This window comes from Camelus ferus, chromosome 26 (genome assembly GCF_009834535.1).
Source record: "Camelus ferus isolate YT-003-E chromosome 26, BCGSAC_Cfer_1.0, whole genome shotgun sequence".
In the NCBI taxonomy this organism is placed as follows: Eukaryota; Metazoa; Chordata; class Mammalia; order Artiodactyla; family Camelidae; genus Camelus; species Camelus ferus.
Genome location: NC_045721.1, coordinates 27,491,480 through 27,506,370, shown reverse-complemented (window position 1 = coordinate 27,506,370; position 14,891 = coordinate 27,491,480). Strand labels below are relative to the sequence as shown.

General features: G+C 39.9%; 1 protein-coding gene across 16 annotated transcripts in view; it reads left to right on the top strand.

Moving 5' to 3' along the window:
- FBXO25 (F-box protein 25) overlaps positions 1-14,891 on the top strand; it is a 75,677-nt gene that overhangs the window by 1,789 nt on the left and 58,997 nt on the right. For 11 of the 16 annotated variants that reach the window (XM_032468528.1, XM_032468527.1, XM_032468531.1 and 8 more), the window contains exons 2-4: positions 3,608-3,748; positions 3,981-4,118; positions 11,217-11,320. In XM_032468528.1, the coding sequence (XP_032324419.1) occupies positions 3,985-4,118; positions 11,217-11,320 (238 nt within the window). In that variant the 5' untranslated portion in view covers positions 3,608-3,748; positions 3,981-3,984. Of the gene's footprint in view, positions 1-3,607; positions 3,749-3,980; positions 4,119-11,216; positions 11,321-14,891 lie in introns of those variants that run through there. The other 5 variants (XM_032468523.1, XM_032468526.1, XM_032468522.1 and 2 more) reach the window with 5 other exon arrangements.

The window sequence follows — 14,891 nt, the reverse complement described above, 5'->3', positions numbered from 1 at the left end:
AACAAAAAGCATGCTTGCTGAAGGAAAGACGTTTCTTGGTTAGTTCTGATTCTTTCATGTCAAGAGTTTCTTTTTCTCTGTGTTGAAAATAAACTCTTGGAAATGTACTGTTTTTTTATTTCCACAGTCTGCTTAGCTGCTTTTCACTCCTTCAACCTGTGGAAATGCAAACGCTTAGCAGGTGAAAAGTTCTGGCCAGCTATATTTGAGTCAACGTGAGTTATCTGTAGAGTTTTGGTAGTTGTAAAAAAGAATCTTATCTCACTGGAAACACCAGGCTGACTCTTAACTTCACAGTAGGAAGTTAGTGTAAATGTTGATTGCCTGTGAGGCCTGAATAGAAGTGTATTAAGTGGTGAGTGGGAGTAGGGTCTAAATAGGTAAGTGCGGTGTTTGTGCGTCAAGTCTTAAAAGTACTTAACGTTGGCTGAGGTGTAGGCTCGAAGTTTCTGTTGCCTAGTTAGTCGTTCTTTCTGCCCCATTCTCCCATTCATTCTCTCCTGCAGACCGTTCTCAAATCAACTGCTCATGGTGCTAGATTGCGCAAAAGCTTTTAATTATTTGGAGAATAAAGCCCAAATACCATTGACAGTCAGCGTTCTCCTGGTCCCCTTTCCATCTGCTGGTCTGTACATTTCTCTGCCTCAGCCAGCCTTTCTGCTTATTCTCAGACATATTACATGTCTTCCCATCTTCAGTTTTTCATCCACTGTTTCTTTGATTGGTATTTTTTCCTTTCCTTTCTGTTCACTTAAGAGCTAACCATGCTTTAGGGCCAAGCTCATGTCCTAGTTCCTCTTCAGAGGTTTCCCAGGTGATTTGCTTTTTACTCTGAATTTGTTATTCTCTTTACCGTTCATTTGGTACTCACGTTACAAGATTGTAAGTATGCATATTTACACATGTATTTTAAATGGTAAACCAAGTATGTTAATTTAAATATATGAAGACTTCTAAATTATCCTAGAAGAAAACTAAAATAATAAATTTGTAAAACCTATGAGCATACAAATCACAAAAGGAAAAAAATGAAACAAATACTGGGGAAGATTCTTTAGCTGCACGAAAGAATACAAATTAACATCACCATTTCTGCCTTTCAGATCAGTTGTGTTCTATAAAAATTATCACATGGGTAATGAATGTTTATCTAATAAAAGAAATATTAAAAATGTCCCAAAGAAAAAATAATGTAAACTCACTTGGAATTCAAATATGCAGAGATATTCACTGTTTACATTTTGCTATATCTGCTTTTAGATTTTTCCAAAGCACATGTATAAGTTTGTGCCCACATTTAGAAATACATAGAAGTATCACATATATTTTCCTAAAACTTGTTGCTTTCACTTAATATATCCTGAAAATCTTTTCATGTTAATAAATATCCATACAATTATTGATTGTTAAGAGCCATTTACTACCCCAATGTAATAACGAATGTATTTAACAAAGCCTCTTTTGGATATTTTAATTATTTATAATCATTAAAATTTGTTCTTATTACAAGGAATTCTTCAAAGCACAGTTTTCTACGTAATCTCTCCTCCCCCAACCAGTTTTACTGAGATGTAATTGACATATAGCACTGTCTAAGTTTAAGGTGTACAACATACTGATTTGGCTTATACATCATGAAATGATTACCACGGTAAGTTTAGTGAACATCTATTATCTCATACAGATACAACGTTAGAAAAAGATAGAAAAAAAGTATTTTTCCCTTGCAATGAGAACTCTCAGGATGTACTCTTTTAACAATTTAAAGATGTAACTCATACAGCAGTGTTAATTATCTCTATCATGTACGATACATCAGTAGTACTTATTTTATAACTGTAAGTTTGTACCTTTTGATTACTTTCATGTGCACATATTTTTATATATATATATATATATTTTTACGTATTTGTGGGGTTGGGGTTTCATTTGTTTTGCTGTTGTTTTTGTAGTTCATCAGCTAGATGGTATACTCTGAGGGAAGGGACATACAGTGTAATAACAAATTTAGTCTGTGTTTAAGTGTTTGTCATTGAAGTAATCCTATATCTGGCCTATTAGCAGCATTCTGCATGGTTGCCACTTGATTTTTTTTTTTTTTTTTTAAACACAGTTTAAATGTGATACCAGGGATACTTTGGGAATTGTTGGAGATGGTCCTAACAGACATTGTTGTCTTGTATGTATTTTATGAGACTGAATTTGCCATTATCATCTGCTTCATCATGGTACTTGCCTTCTTCTGTAAGAGTGTTCTCTGGCCTGTGTCTGAAGCTTCATGAAAATCAAAATATCAGACACATGCTGTTGGAGACGATTTTAAATAATCTGATTGACTGGACATGGTGGTGGCTTTTACATTTTAGGGTGATCAGTAGTTGTGAAACAAGTCTGTAAGATGAGGCTTATCAAAGTAGTGATGAGATTTAAGGAATTATTTTCATTGTCCTCTAAAGCAGGAATCTAAGTTAAACAGTATGTGACTGGAAAAGTTGTGTTCTGATTCCTGATTAGTTTAGTGAGGTTTTGAGATCCTCTTGGATTACTTCGTCATGTACTTCATCCGTTTCATACTCCAGTTCAGTAATTGGGTGCTTGTAGGTGGACCCAGGAGTATTGTTGAAGACTTATTATTTTCTTCTGAAATTTTTTTGTCTTTCTTAAGCCAGTATAAATGCCTATTTAGTAACCTGTTTTTTGTAATGGTAAATATAGTTGGGAGATGGTATTTAAACACTTTCATCTGTCCTGTACTCTGTGGCATATTTTTCCAAACTGATGAAATGTCTCAAATCTACCTAGGACATGAGGTTTATATAACACATCACTCTATTGAAACTGTTTCTGTTATCAACTACCTTTTTGTAGCTAAAGTCAATGTATGCTTTCTAATTCTTACCATACTGGCTTCTTTGTAAGTTTCTTCAGTTGATCATTTCTTTCCTAAAAACATTCTTCTCGTGGCTCTTGCTTTTCGGTGCCTTTCTCAGCTCATCTTCACCTGCTGCCCTTTAAATGTCAGGGCCCTGAGCACCGCTGCCTGGCTGCCTTCTCCCAGTCTGCCCACCCCCATGCCTTTACTGACTCAATGCGGATGGTTTTCCTGCTTGCTGTGCAGCCTCACCCCTCTCCCAGCCGTGGGTCTCTCTGTGCGTTTGGGTGAACCGTTCGGTGATTGCTGGGCCGCTCTGGGGTACCTGGCCTCGGTGCAGGTGGGTGGGTATTGCACTTCCTGGAGGAAGGCAGGCTGCAGACAGGCGCTGTTTGCACAGCACTTGTTACTGTGGAGACAGCGGGCGATGGCCGGGAGGCAGCGTCACCCTGAGTTCTTTGTGACCCTCAGACCTGGTCAAACCCTCCCTCCCTGAGGAAAGCCCCTTCCTTGGCTTCTTAGTGTCCTCGGAGTAAAGTCCAGCTCTTTTGACTTAACTGCCCCTCACTTGCTCTCCATCCTCGCTGGCAGCCACTCCCCCTCACGTTGTCAGCTTCGGCGTCGCTGAGCAGGAATGTTTCATGTGGTGTTGCGTCTGATTTCTGGCAAGTTTTCTCTGTTTGGTCTAATATTCCCTTTTTTTCCTCACTCCCTGTCCACACTCTTCTCTGTCAGGTGTGAGTGAGATACGCAGCTTTGGGCTAACATCAGCAGTGCTTGTCCATCTCCCGGTTCTAGTGCAGCTGTGTGACCACCACTGTCCCATCACTGGTGCCTGCCTAGCACTGAAGGCGTGTGCAGACATTTAAATGTTAAGTAAGAACTTCATTCATTAAAATTAATGAATAAATAACCTTTAAAAATTGTGCATAGTTTTGTACATCTGTGACTTATGTAATACTGTGCATCACCTATACTTAAATAAAAAATCAAATACTCTAGGCAAAAAAATCATTAAAGAAATTAATGAATAAATGTTATAAATGGAAAGAAACTTTTACTAATTACACATAACATTTTTAACATAAATTAACCATTTTTTTAATAGAACCATGCCATTTTTGGGTCAGGACTGGAGATCTCCTGGATGGAGTTGGATTAAAACAGAAGATGGCTGGAAAAGATGTGAGCCCTGGAGTCAGGAACTTGAAAGGGAGAATAACCAGTGTAACATCAGTCACAGCATGTGAGTTGCAGCTCAGCAAAGCTGTGTTACTTCCTGCTGAACATTTATGGATTTTGTTTGTTTCTCGTGTCTCTGTGAAGCCCCAGGACAGCACTGTGGCTGGGAGTCGCCCCCACGCAGGGCTGGTGTGAGGGAGGAAGCACGTCATTCAGCTGAAGACTGAGCCTCGTAGATGCCTAGGACCCACCCAGAGATACTACTTTCTTCTTTCTGTTTAAAACATTTAATCCTTATGATAATCTGAGAGATGAGTATTATTATTATTAACCTCCCATTAGAGCTGAGGAAGTTAAAAGACACGATTGTGGCAGCCTGCATCGGAGGCCCATGAGATGTTCTCTCTCAGAGGCCCAGGCTGTGTAGCGACTTTGTTCAGACGGTGACATCTTCTCACTCTGCTGCCCAGAGTCGGCCTCGTCTGCTCCGTGCAGGGTGGCGTTGGCCCGGTGCATCTGCACCCCACCCGCTGGAGTAGAGGTGGCCGAGGGTGCTTGTACCACAGGTGGCACGTCCCCCACAACTCGCTGGCTGGAGCACCAGCTGCCAGGGAGGCCGGGGTTGTCCTTCCCCTGGTGGCCGTGGTCCAGGTGGAAGTCAGACTGTGGGCGCGGAAGCAGGCGTGCGGCCTGGTGTGCGTGAGTGTGGGGAGGCTTGGGCCCTCTTCCTCCACAGGGTCATAGGTCTCCTCATAGATTTTACTGCTCATTTTTTTCTCACATTTGCATAATTATCGGTTGTGGATTTTGAACTGACAGGTCATCTGTTTTTCTGACAGGAATTTACTTCTTCAGACTAGAGATTGGTTTTGGCAGTATTTAATCTTACATTTCAGATTATAGCAAAGATAACAGGTAATATATGTTGAATTTCTGTTGAGGCGTTTCTGTCATTTTGAATTTTATTTAATGTTGATGGCTGTAAAATTTATATAGAGTTGATAATTACATATACTGTTAGTATTAGGTAATTAGTATTACACAGTTAAGAATTTTCAAGGTTATTTTTGTGTTACAATTTTTATAGCAAATTTTAAAAATTTAGAGTTGGTTAAGTGTATATGGAAATGTTAGGTGTCCCAATGTCCATGATTCAGTGTGGAGACTCCTCAAGTCACTTCTGTAGGATAAATAGGTTACAGAGTGTTGGTTTTAAAAAAAGCTGTAACGCGTGAGAGAGAGTGTTAACTGCAACATCTGCACTAAGGAATTTGCAGGTCTTTGTTTTTTCCTCACGTATCCTTTTTCCCCTCATCCCACATTACTGGGAGTGTCTCCACACACAGAATTAGAGAATACAAGCAGGACATGTTTGCTTGATCAGCTTCGTGGCCTCCCGTCTCCCTGAGCCCCTTCCCCGAAAACACTCCTACGTACCCACTTGCATTCAGACTCATTCCAGACTCCTTTGCAGTAGTAAGTAGTGCCAATGGGAGCTTCTCAGTGCAGGGGGTCCTTCCTAAGACAGAAGGCTCTGTGACAGCACTGTGGACACGCACTGTCAACAAGTGAGCGGAGAGATAGTCAGCACCCTTCCTTCCCCCATCCCGCTGCCTTTCTTTCACGCTCTGCCTGTTTTCTTGTCTTTCTGCTCCTCTTGCCCACTGCTACCAGACCACACATCCATACCTGTGGGGTGGGGTCAGGGATGGCCTGAAACTGAGGCAAACATCTGATATTTTTCCCCCAGAAGAAAAAGCAGTTTTACTTTAGAAACAAAACTAGAATTTGAGAAAGAAGGTAAAATTTTATGTTACCACCATTTTAAATCACTATGTAAAATGAGACCTTATCTTCCCCCCGGATGTTTTTAGGAAACAGAGCACTCCTGTTCCTGTTGATTTAGAGGCTGGGTTTTCTAAAATTGGAAAAATCATTGTAGTAAAAATCATTTAGGCAATTGGGACTCTAAGTAAGTTTGTTAATTTTCTTTTTTCTGAATGGGCATGAAAATAGAAGACCTTTAAATACCCTCCTGCTTACTTCTCGCCACATTTTAGGACGAAGTTCAGAGGGAATGGCTCTCACTTCAGCGCGGCCAGTTTGGGGGCTGCCCGCCCGCCCCCACTCTGAGTACTGATTACTCTGCTCTTTCAGGCAACACTCGTGAAACTGTGGAGGTTAATGATAAGCAGATAGAAACCTCTCTTAAAAGTTCTAAAGTTTATCCATTTAAAAGATGTCTACAACTTAAAAAACATCCTTGCTGCTGAGATCCTTGTGAAGCCGCCCCTCCCACGTGAAGGGTGCAAGAGTCTCTTCACAGGCATGTTTTAAACGTGGAGATGCTCCACAGTCCCTTCATGTACACCTGTCTCCCGGTCTGTCTCCCTCTTCAGACAAGAGAGGCTGGCGGGCCGGCCCTTCAGGGATTTCCCCAGGGCCCCTCGTCTCCTGTGACAGAAGGGTCAGCTCTCCGCTCCTGGCACCTGGCTTCATTTCTTTGACACTGTTTCTGGAAACAGTGGTTTTCTGCTTTTCTTTGATGTGTTTGTGATTGTAGTTAGAAAAGCTATTCAGATTTGAAAGCATCTACATTCGTATTTGAATCAATGGCAGTGAACTAGTGTGAGATTAAATATGAGCTACAACCAGGATCAGCCAGTTTCTGTGAATTGGTATATTTAACGCCTGCCACTGAATGGTAACTTGTTTGTCTTTTTAAATGCACTTTTGCCTGTCTTGATAATTTACGACTATTGCCAGTGTTGTTTAAGTCTATTCTGACAGTGATAAATGGATTCATTTGGCAAATTCAGCTGTTTTTGTTAAAAGTGAGTACTGGTTAGTGGAAGGAGCTTGTGTACAATTTTCTTCCTTTTTTTTTTAAAGAAAGAAATGGAAAATTTTATTCAAGCCAAATTTGAGGATTACAACCAAGGAAGAGTATCTCAGAAAACTCTGAGAACTGTTCTGCCCTTCAGAAGTCAAGACACAGTTACATAACCTTTTCTGAGACAGGCATCGAATGGTGTATTGACAGTTTGCATAACCCAGACCTAAGCACCACGTGACCCCTTAATCAAGAAGGAATGTTATCTTTAAGGAGTTGTCTTATGAGAATGTTGCTTCTTATGGTTGAGTGGAAATTTCTGCTGATGGGGAAGGCTTGGTCAATGTATGATGCACAATGTACAGTGTGAGCAGAAAGGAGGCCAAAGGGCAGAGAAACTTTGTTGTTTAAATTTTCTTGTCTTGCCATAAAATATAAATTTTATTTCACAGTTCTCTCTTCTTATATTCACTGAGAGTGACCAGGACATTCTTAAATATTTTTATGAATTAACTCTGGTGGTCTTTTTCCCCTTTGCATTGGCCTCTTTTTTTTCTTTTTAAATAGACTTTATTCTTTTAGAGCAGTCTCAGGTTCACAACAGAACTGAGCAGAAAGCACAGAGTTGGCACATAGCCCTCCCCACCCATACATATATACTCCCCTACCCCCAACATCCTTCATCAGTGTGGCATATTTGGTACAATTAATGAACCAACATGGGCACTTTATGATCACCCAAAGTCCACAGTTTACATTAGGGTTCACTCTTGATGGTGTACATTGTATGGGTTTTGACAAATGCACAATGACATGTAGCCACTGTAATATCTATCATACAGAATAATTTCATTGCCCTAAAAATCCCTTGTGCTCCATCTATTCATTCCTCCCTCCTTCCTTCTGCCCAAACCCCTGGAAACCACAGTCTTTATTTCTATGGCTGTGCCTTTTCCACAATGTCGTTTGGTTGGAATTGTACAGTTTGTAGCCTTTTCAGACTGGCTTCTTTCATTTAGTAATATGTCTTTTGAGTTTCTTCCATGTCTTTCATGGCTTGATAGATTTTTTTTTTCCACTGCACAAATTTTTTTAAATTTACATATATGTACTGTTCATTGTTTCTAAGAAAATTTAGAGCTTTAGCTTTTTAAACTTACATAGTTATCAAAGGAATAAAGCCAAGCACAAAATAAGAATTAACTCCAAAAGATACATACACCCTGGTATTAACAGCAACATTATTTATGATTGCCAAGATACGGAAGCATCCTAAGTGCACATCAATAGTTGAATAGATGATGGAGATGCAGTGTGTGTGTGTAATGGAATACAACTCATCCATAAAAAAAGAAGGCTATTTTGCCGTTTGCAGCCCTTCATTCACTTTTTTTTTTTTTCCACTTCAAAAACCGGAATTTTATTACCAGCAAAGACATTTCCAGTACATCAAAAATAACAAAATACCTAGAAATAAACTTAACTAAGGAGGTTACCTATACTCTGAAAACTGAAATGACACAAAGAAATGGAAAGATTTCTTGTGCTCTTGGCGTAGAAGAATCAGCACTATCAAAATGGCCACACTACACAGAGCAATCCACAGCTCCAACATAACCCCCCTCAAAATACTCGTGACATTCTTCGCAGAACTAAAACAAACAATTCCAAAATTTATAAGGAACCACAAAAATACCCTGAATAGCCAAAACAACCTTTTGTAGGTCTCTTTTTTTTTTCTCTCTCTCTCTTCTTTTTCTACTCTTTTCTTGTGGTTTGATAACTAGAGAAAGTCCTTCAACATTTGTTGTAAAGCTGGTTTGGTCGTGCTGAGTTCTTTTAGCTTTTGCTTATATGTGAAGCTTGATTTCTCCATCAAGTCTGAATGAGAGCCTTGCCGGGTAGACTATTCTTGGTTGTAAGTTTCCCCCTTGCATCACTTTAAATATATCATGCCACTCCCTTCTGGCCTATAAAGTTTCTGCTGAAAAATCAGCTGATAACCTTATGGGAGTTCCCGTGTATGTTATTTGTTCCTTTTCTCTTGCTAGTTTTAATATTTTCTCCTTATCCTTAATTGTTGTCAGTTTGAATGACTATGTGCCTTGGTGTGTTCCTCTTTGGGTTGATTCTGTGTGGTACTTTCTGTGTTTCCAGGACTTGGGTGACTGTTCCCTTTCCCAAATTGGGGAAGTTTTTGGTTATTATGTCCCCCCAAATTTTCTCAGGTCCTCTGTCTCTCTCTTCTCTTCTGGGACCCCTGTAATATGAATATTAGAGTGTTTCATGTTGTCCCAGAGTGCTCTTAGACTATCCTCATTTCTTTTTATTCTTTTTTCTGTTTTCTGTTCTGAAGTAGTGATTTCCACTAATCTGCCTTCTAGCTCAGTGATCTGTTCTTCTGCCTCATTTAGTCTATTCTTGGTTCCTTCTAGTGTGTTATTCATTTCAGTGATTTTATTCTTCAACTCTGTTTAGGTATTCTTTATATTTTCCAACTCTTTGCTAAAAACTTCACTCTGTGCATCTATATTCCTCTTGCATTCTCTGAACATCTTGGCCATCTACTTTAAACTCTTTCTCAGATAAATCGCCTGTCTCCTCATCACTTATTTCTTCTTCTGGGATTTTAGCTTGTACCTTGGCCTGGCAGATATTCCTCTGCCACTTCATATCATCTGTCTTTCTACATGTTTGTGGGTTCCTTCCACAGGCTTTGGGATTATTGTTTTATTATTTCTGGACTCTGCCCCTGGTGGATGAGGCTGGACTAGAGGCTTATGCAGGTTTCCTGGCAGGAGGAGCCAGTGCCTGCCCACTGCTGGGTGAAGCTTGGTCCTGGACCTCTAGCGGGTAGGGCTGTGTCTAGAGGCCTTTGTGACTTAGGAAGTCTGCTGATGTGTGGGGCTGTGTTCCCACCCTGTACGTTGTTTGACCTTAGGCTGCCCTACAGGCTGCTGGGTGGGGCTGGGTCTTGGTGCTAATGATCCAATCAAGATGTCAGCCTCCAGGAAAGCTCATGTAGATTAACAGTCCTGGAATGTCCGCCACTAGCTTTTATGTCCCCTGAGTGAGCTGCAGCCGTCTTCCACGTCCCCAGGAGACCCTCCAAATCCAGCAGGCAGGTCTGGCCCAGGTTCCTATGAAATCACTGCCTCTGTCCTTGGACCTGGTGCACATGAGTTTCCATGTACACTTCTCAAGTGAATGGAGTCTCTGTTTTCCCCAGTCCCATGGGGCTCCCAGAGCCAAGCCCCCCAGCCTTCAAAACCAGATGTCCTTGGGTCTCCTTCTCTTCCCAATGCTGGGACCCAAGCTGGGGATCCTGACGTGGGGCTTAGAGCTCTCACTCCTGTGGGAGGGCCTCGGCAGCTTAACTATTCTTCAACTTATGAGTCGCCCACCTGGGGGGTATGGGGCCCAGTTATATCGTGAGCACACCCCTCCTACAGTCCTGCTGTGGTTCCCTCTTTATGTTTCCAGTTGCAAAAGATCTTTTTTGCTAGGTTCCAGTCTGTTTTTCGATGGTTGTTTAGCATTCAGTTGTGGTTTTGTTGTAGTCACGAGGAGAGGCAAGCTTGTGGTCCTACCACCCCTCCATCTTGACTGGAACTCCTTGTGTACAGTTTTCTTGGCTGAGTAGTGATGGGGAAATAAGCAGTGTTACTCCTGTGGTTTTGAGCCTCAGTCCCTGGGCCTCTGCTAGCCAGCTCAGCCCCACAGACCGCCCTCCTTGCTGTCAGACCAGAAACAGCTCAGTTATCAGTGTGCTGAAAATAAAAATCGTGTGCATCTTCAATTTTGAGGGGGCGGGCTGCTTTTTGCATAGTCTTTTTTTTTTTTTTTTAACTACAAGAAAGAATTTTTTTTAAAGAAAATGTGTTCAAGCTGTTTAGTTATCATATGATTTTAATTTCTTATTTCATGCAGAAAATGGGAAAGCTTAAAATTGGATGTATTCAAGTGGAAAAAAATGTTTTAATTCAGATTTTATTTATAGTTTTACAGTCTGAAACTGTCTTGGTTGAGTATTGTCTAAGTCCTTATGAGATTCTAAACCATATTCATCACTTCTAGATATCACATTCTGAAAAGAACCAGGGTAAATCTCAGGTTTTTTAAAACAAAGCAACAACAACAAAAAATTGAATGGTAGCCTTATAATTTCAAACCTGTGATTTGTTTCTTTGAAAATTAACTGGTTGCTTTCAGAATTTAACATGATTTTCATTTTGGTCTCCTGAATTACAAACCAGGTGTTATTTTTAATTTTTGGTGACAAATGAAATCCTTGTCAAAATATTTTAATAAGATGTATCTTTTTTTCAGTATCTTAAATAGTGAAGATGAAGAAATATTCAATAATGAAGAGCATGAATATGCATCCAAAAAAAGGAAAAAGGACCATTTTAGAAATGACACAAATACTCAATGTAAGATCATCTTCATTAATAATTTTATGATATTTCACTTGTTAAGGATGCTGGTGCCTGGAGTGCTTTGACATCAGTGCTGATGCAGGTATGTGAGTAGCAGCACCATGTCCATTGCTTCCCGCTGGCTTAGTGGTCAGGCTTTCACAGCTCAGCCATTTAGTTGAGTAAATAGTAAGATTTGCAGCAGCAAAACAAAAGACAGCAAAACCCATAAAACAGCCTCTGTGTCTGAATGTGGAATAGCCATCCTGAATTCCAGTCAGTTTGCCCCAAAGCTGTGATGTGGAACCTGAGGTGTCTTGACTTTGGACTTTGGTGCAGGAGATGCTGCTGATTTGGAGCAGCAGGTGGAGGTGGTCAGCACTGGAAGCTGTGCAGGATGGGTCCGGGGGTGGGGAACAGGGGCTCCGAAAGGCCCTGTGCTACTGGGAACATGTTAGTGAATTCCATCGTGGGCCTTGGAGGGTCCCATGGGGGATGGAGTCACAGTCTTCAAAGCTTTGGGGGTTTTTTTGTTAATTGAAGTATAGTCAGTTTGCAAGGTTGTGTCAATTTCTGGTGTACAGCACATTGCTTCTGTCATACATGAATATACATATATTCACTTTCATATTCTTTTTCACCATGAGCTACTACAAGATATCACATATAGTACCCTGTGCTATACAGTATAAACTTGTTTATCTATTTTGTATATATCACTCAGTATCTGCAAATCTCGAACTCCCAATTTATCCCTTCCCACCCCCTTGCCCCTGATAACCATAGTTTGTTTTCTATGTCTGTGAGTCTGTTTCTGTTTTATATATGTTCATTTGTCTTTTTTTTAAATTAGATTCCACATATGAGTGATATCATATGGTATTTGTCTTTCTCCTTCTGGCTTACTTCACTTAGAATGACATTCTCCAGGGCCATCCATGTTGCTGCAAATGGCATTATTTTATTATTTTTTATGGCTGAGTAGTATTCCGTTGCATAAATATACCACAACTTCTTTATCCAGTCATCTGTCAATGGACATTTAGGTTGTTCCCATGTCTAAGGTAGTGTAAATAGTGCTGCTGTGAACATTGGGGTGCAGGTGTCTTTGGATTAAGGTTCCCTTTGAATATATGCTTGAAAGTGGGATTGCTGGATCATATGGTAAGTCTATTTTTATTCTTTTGAGGAATCTCCATACTGTTTTCCACAATGGCTGCACCACATTGCATTCCCACCAATGGTGTAGGAGGGTTCCCTTTTCTCCACACCCTCTCCAGCATTTATTGTTTGTGGACTTTTGAATGATGGCCATTCTGGCTGGTGTGAGGTGATACCTCATTGTAGTTTTGATTCACATTTCTCTGATAATTAGTGATATTGAGCACTTTTTCATGTGCCTGTTGGCCATTCGTGTGTCTTCATTGGAGAGTTGCTTGTTTAGGCCTTCAGCCCATTTTTAGATTGGGTTGTTTGTATTTTTCTTATTAAGTTGTATGAGCTGTTTGTATATTCTGGAAATCAAGCCCCTGTCAGTCTCATCTTTTGCAAATATTTTCTCCCTTTCTGTAGGTGGTTGTTCTGTTTTGCTTATGGTTTCCTTTGCTGTGCAAAAGCTTGTAAGTTTAATTAGGTCCCATTTGTCTATTTTTGCTTTTATTTCATTTGCTTAGGTAGACTGCCCTAGGAGAACATTGCTGAGATGTATGTGAGATAATGTTTTGCCTATGTTTTCTTCTAGGAGATTTATTGTGACTTGTCTCATATTTAAGTTTTTAAGCCATTTTGAGTTTATTTTTGTGTATGGTGTAAGGGAGTGTTCTAGCTTCATTGATTTACATGCTGCTGTCCAGTTTTCCCAACACGACTTGCTGAAGAGATTGTCTTTTCTCCATTGTATATCCTTGCTTCCCTTGTCAAAGATTAGTTAACCATAGGTCTGTGGCTTTATTTCTGGGCTCTGTCTTCTGTTCCATTGATCCATGTGTCTGTTTTTAATGCCTATACCACACTGTTTTGATTACTGTAGCTCTGTAGTATTGTCTGAAGTCTAGGAGGGTTATTCCTCCAGCTTCATCCTTTTTCTTTCATATTGCTTTGGCAATTCTGGGTCTTTTATGATTCCATACAAATTTTAGGATTATTTGTTCTAATTCTGTGAAAAATGTCCTGGGTAATTTGATAGAGATTGCATTAAATCTGTTGATTGCCTTGGGTAGTATGGGCATTTTAACAGTATTAATTCTTCCAATCCAGGAACATGGGATATCTTTCCGTTTTTTAAAGTCTTCTTTAATTTCCTTAATCAATGTTTTGTAGTTGTCTGTGTGTAAGTCTTTCACCTCCTATGTTAGATTTATTCCTACTACTTTGGGTGCAATTTTAAAAGGGATTGTTTCTGTACTTTCTTTTCCTGTTGATTCATTGTTAGTGTAAAGAAACGCAGCTGATTTTTGTACATTAATCTTGTATCCTGCCACCATGCCAAATTCTTTTATTAGCTCTAGTTAGTATTTGTGTGGAGGTTTTGGGGTTTCCTATATATAGTATCATGTCATCTGCATATAGTGACAGTTTTACCTCTTTTTTCCCAATTTGGATCCCCTTTATTTCTTTTTCTTCCCTGATTACTGAGGCTAGGACTTTCAAGACTCAGTTGAATAGGAGTGGTGAGAGTGGACAACTTTGTCTTGTCCCAGATTTTAGTGGGAAGGCTTTCAGCTTTTCACTGTTGAGTACTATGCTGGCTGTAGGTTTGTCATATTTGGCTTTTATTATGTTGAGATATGTTCCCTTTATACCCACTTTGGTAAAGTTTTTTATCATAAATGGGTGTTGAATTTTATCCAGTGTTTTTTCTGCATCTATTGAGATGATCATGTGATTTTTGTCCTTTTCTCTTGTTGATGTCATGTATCACATTGATTGATTTGTGTGTGTTGGACCACCCCTGTGTCCCTGGGATGAACCCAAATTGATCATGGTGTATGATCTTTTTTATGTGCTACTGGATTCTGTTTGTTAATATTTTGTTGAGGATTTTGGCATCTATGTTCATCAGTGATATTGGCCTGTAATTTCCATTTTGGGGGAGTGTCTTTTTCTGGGTTTGGTATCAGGATGATGGTGACTACATAGAATGAGTTTGGGAGTACTCCTCCTTTTTGGTCTTCTGAAAGAGTTTGAGAATGATCGGTATGAGTTCTTTGTATGTTTGATAGAATTCCCCAGTGAAGCCATGCGGTCCTGGACTTTTGTTCACAGGGAAGTTTTTTATTGCTAATTCTATTTCATTTCTAGTGATCGGTTTGTCCAAGTTGTCAGTTTCTTCTTGATTCAGTCTTGGTGGACTGTATGTTTCCAGAAACGTGTCCATTTCTTCTAGGTTGTCCATTTTGCTTCCATATAGTTGTTCATAGTATCCTCATATGCTGTTTTGTATTTCTGTGGTATTGGTTGTAATTTCTCCATTTTCCTTTCTTATGTTGCTTATTTGTGCTCTCTCTTTTCTCTTCTTGGTGAGGTTGGCCAGAGGTTTGTCGATTTTGTTTACTCTTTCAAAAAACCAGCTCTTGGTTTGATTGAT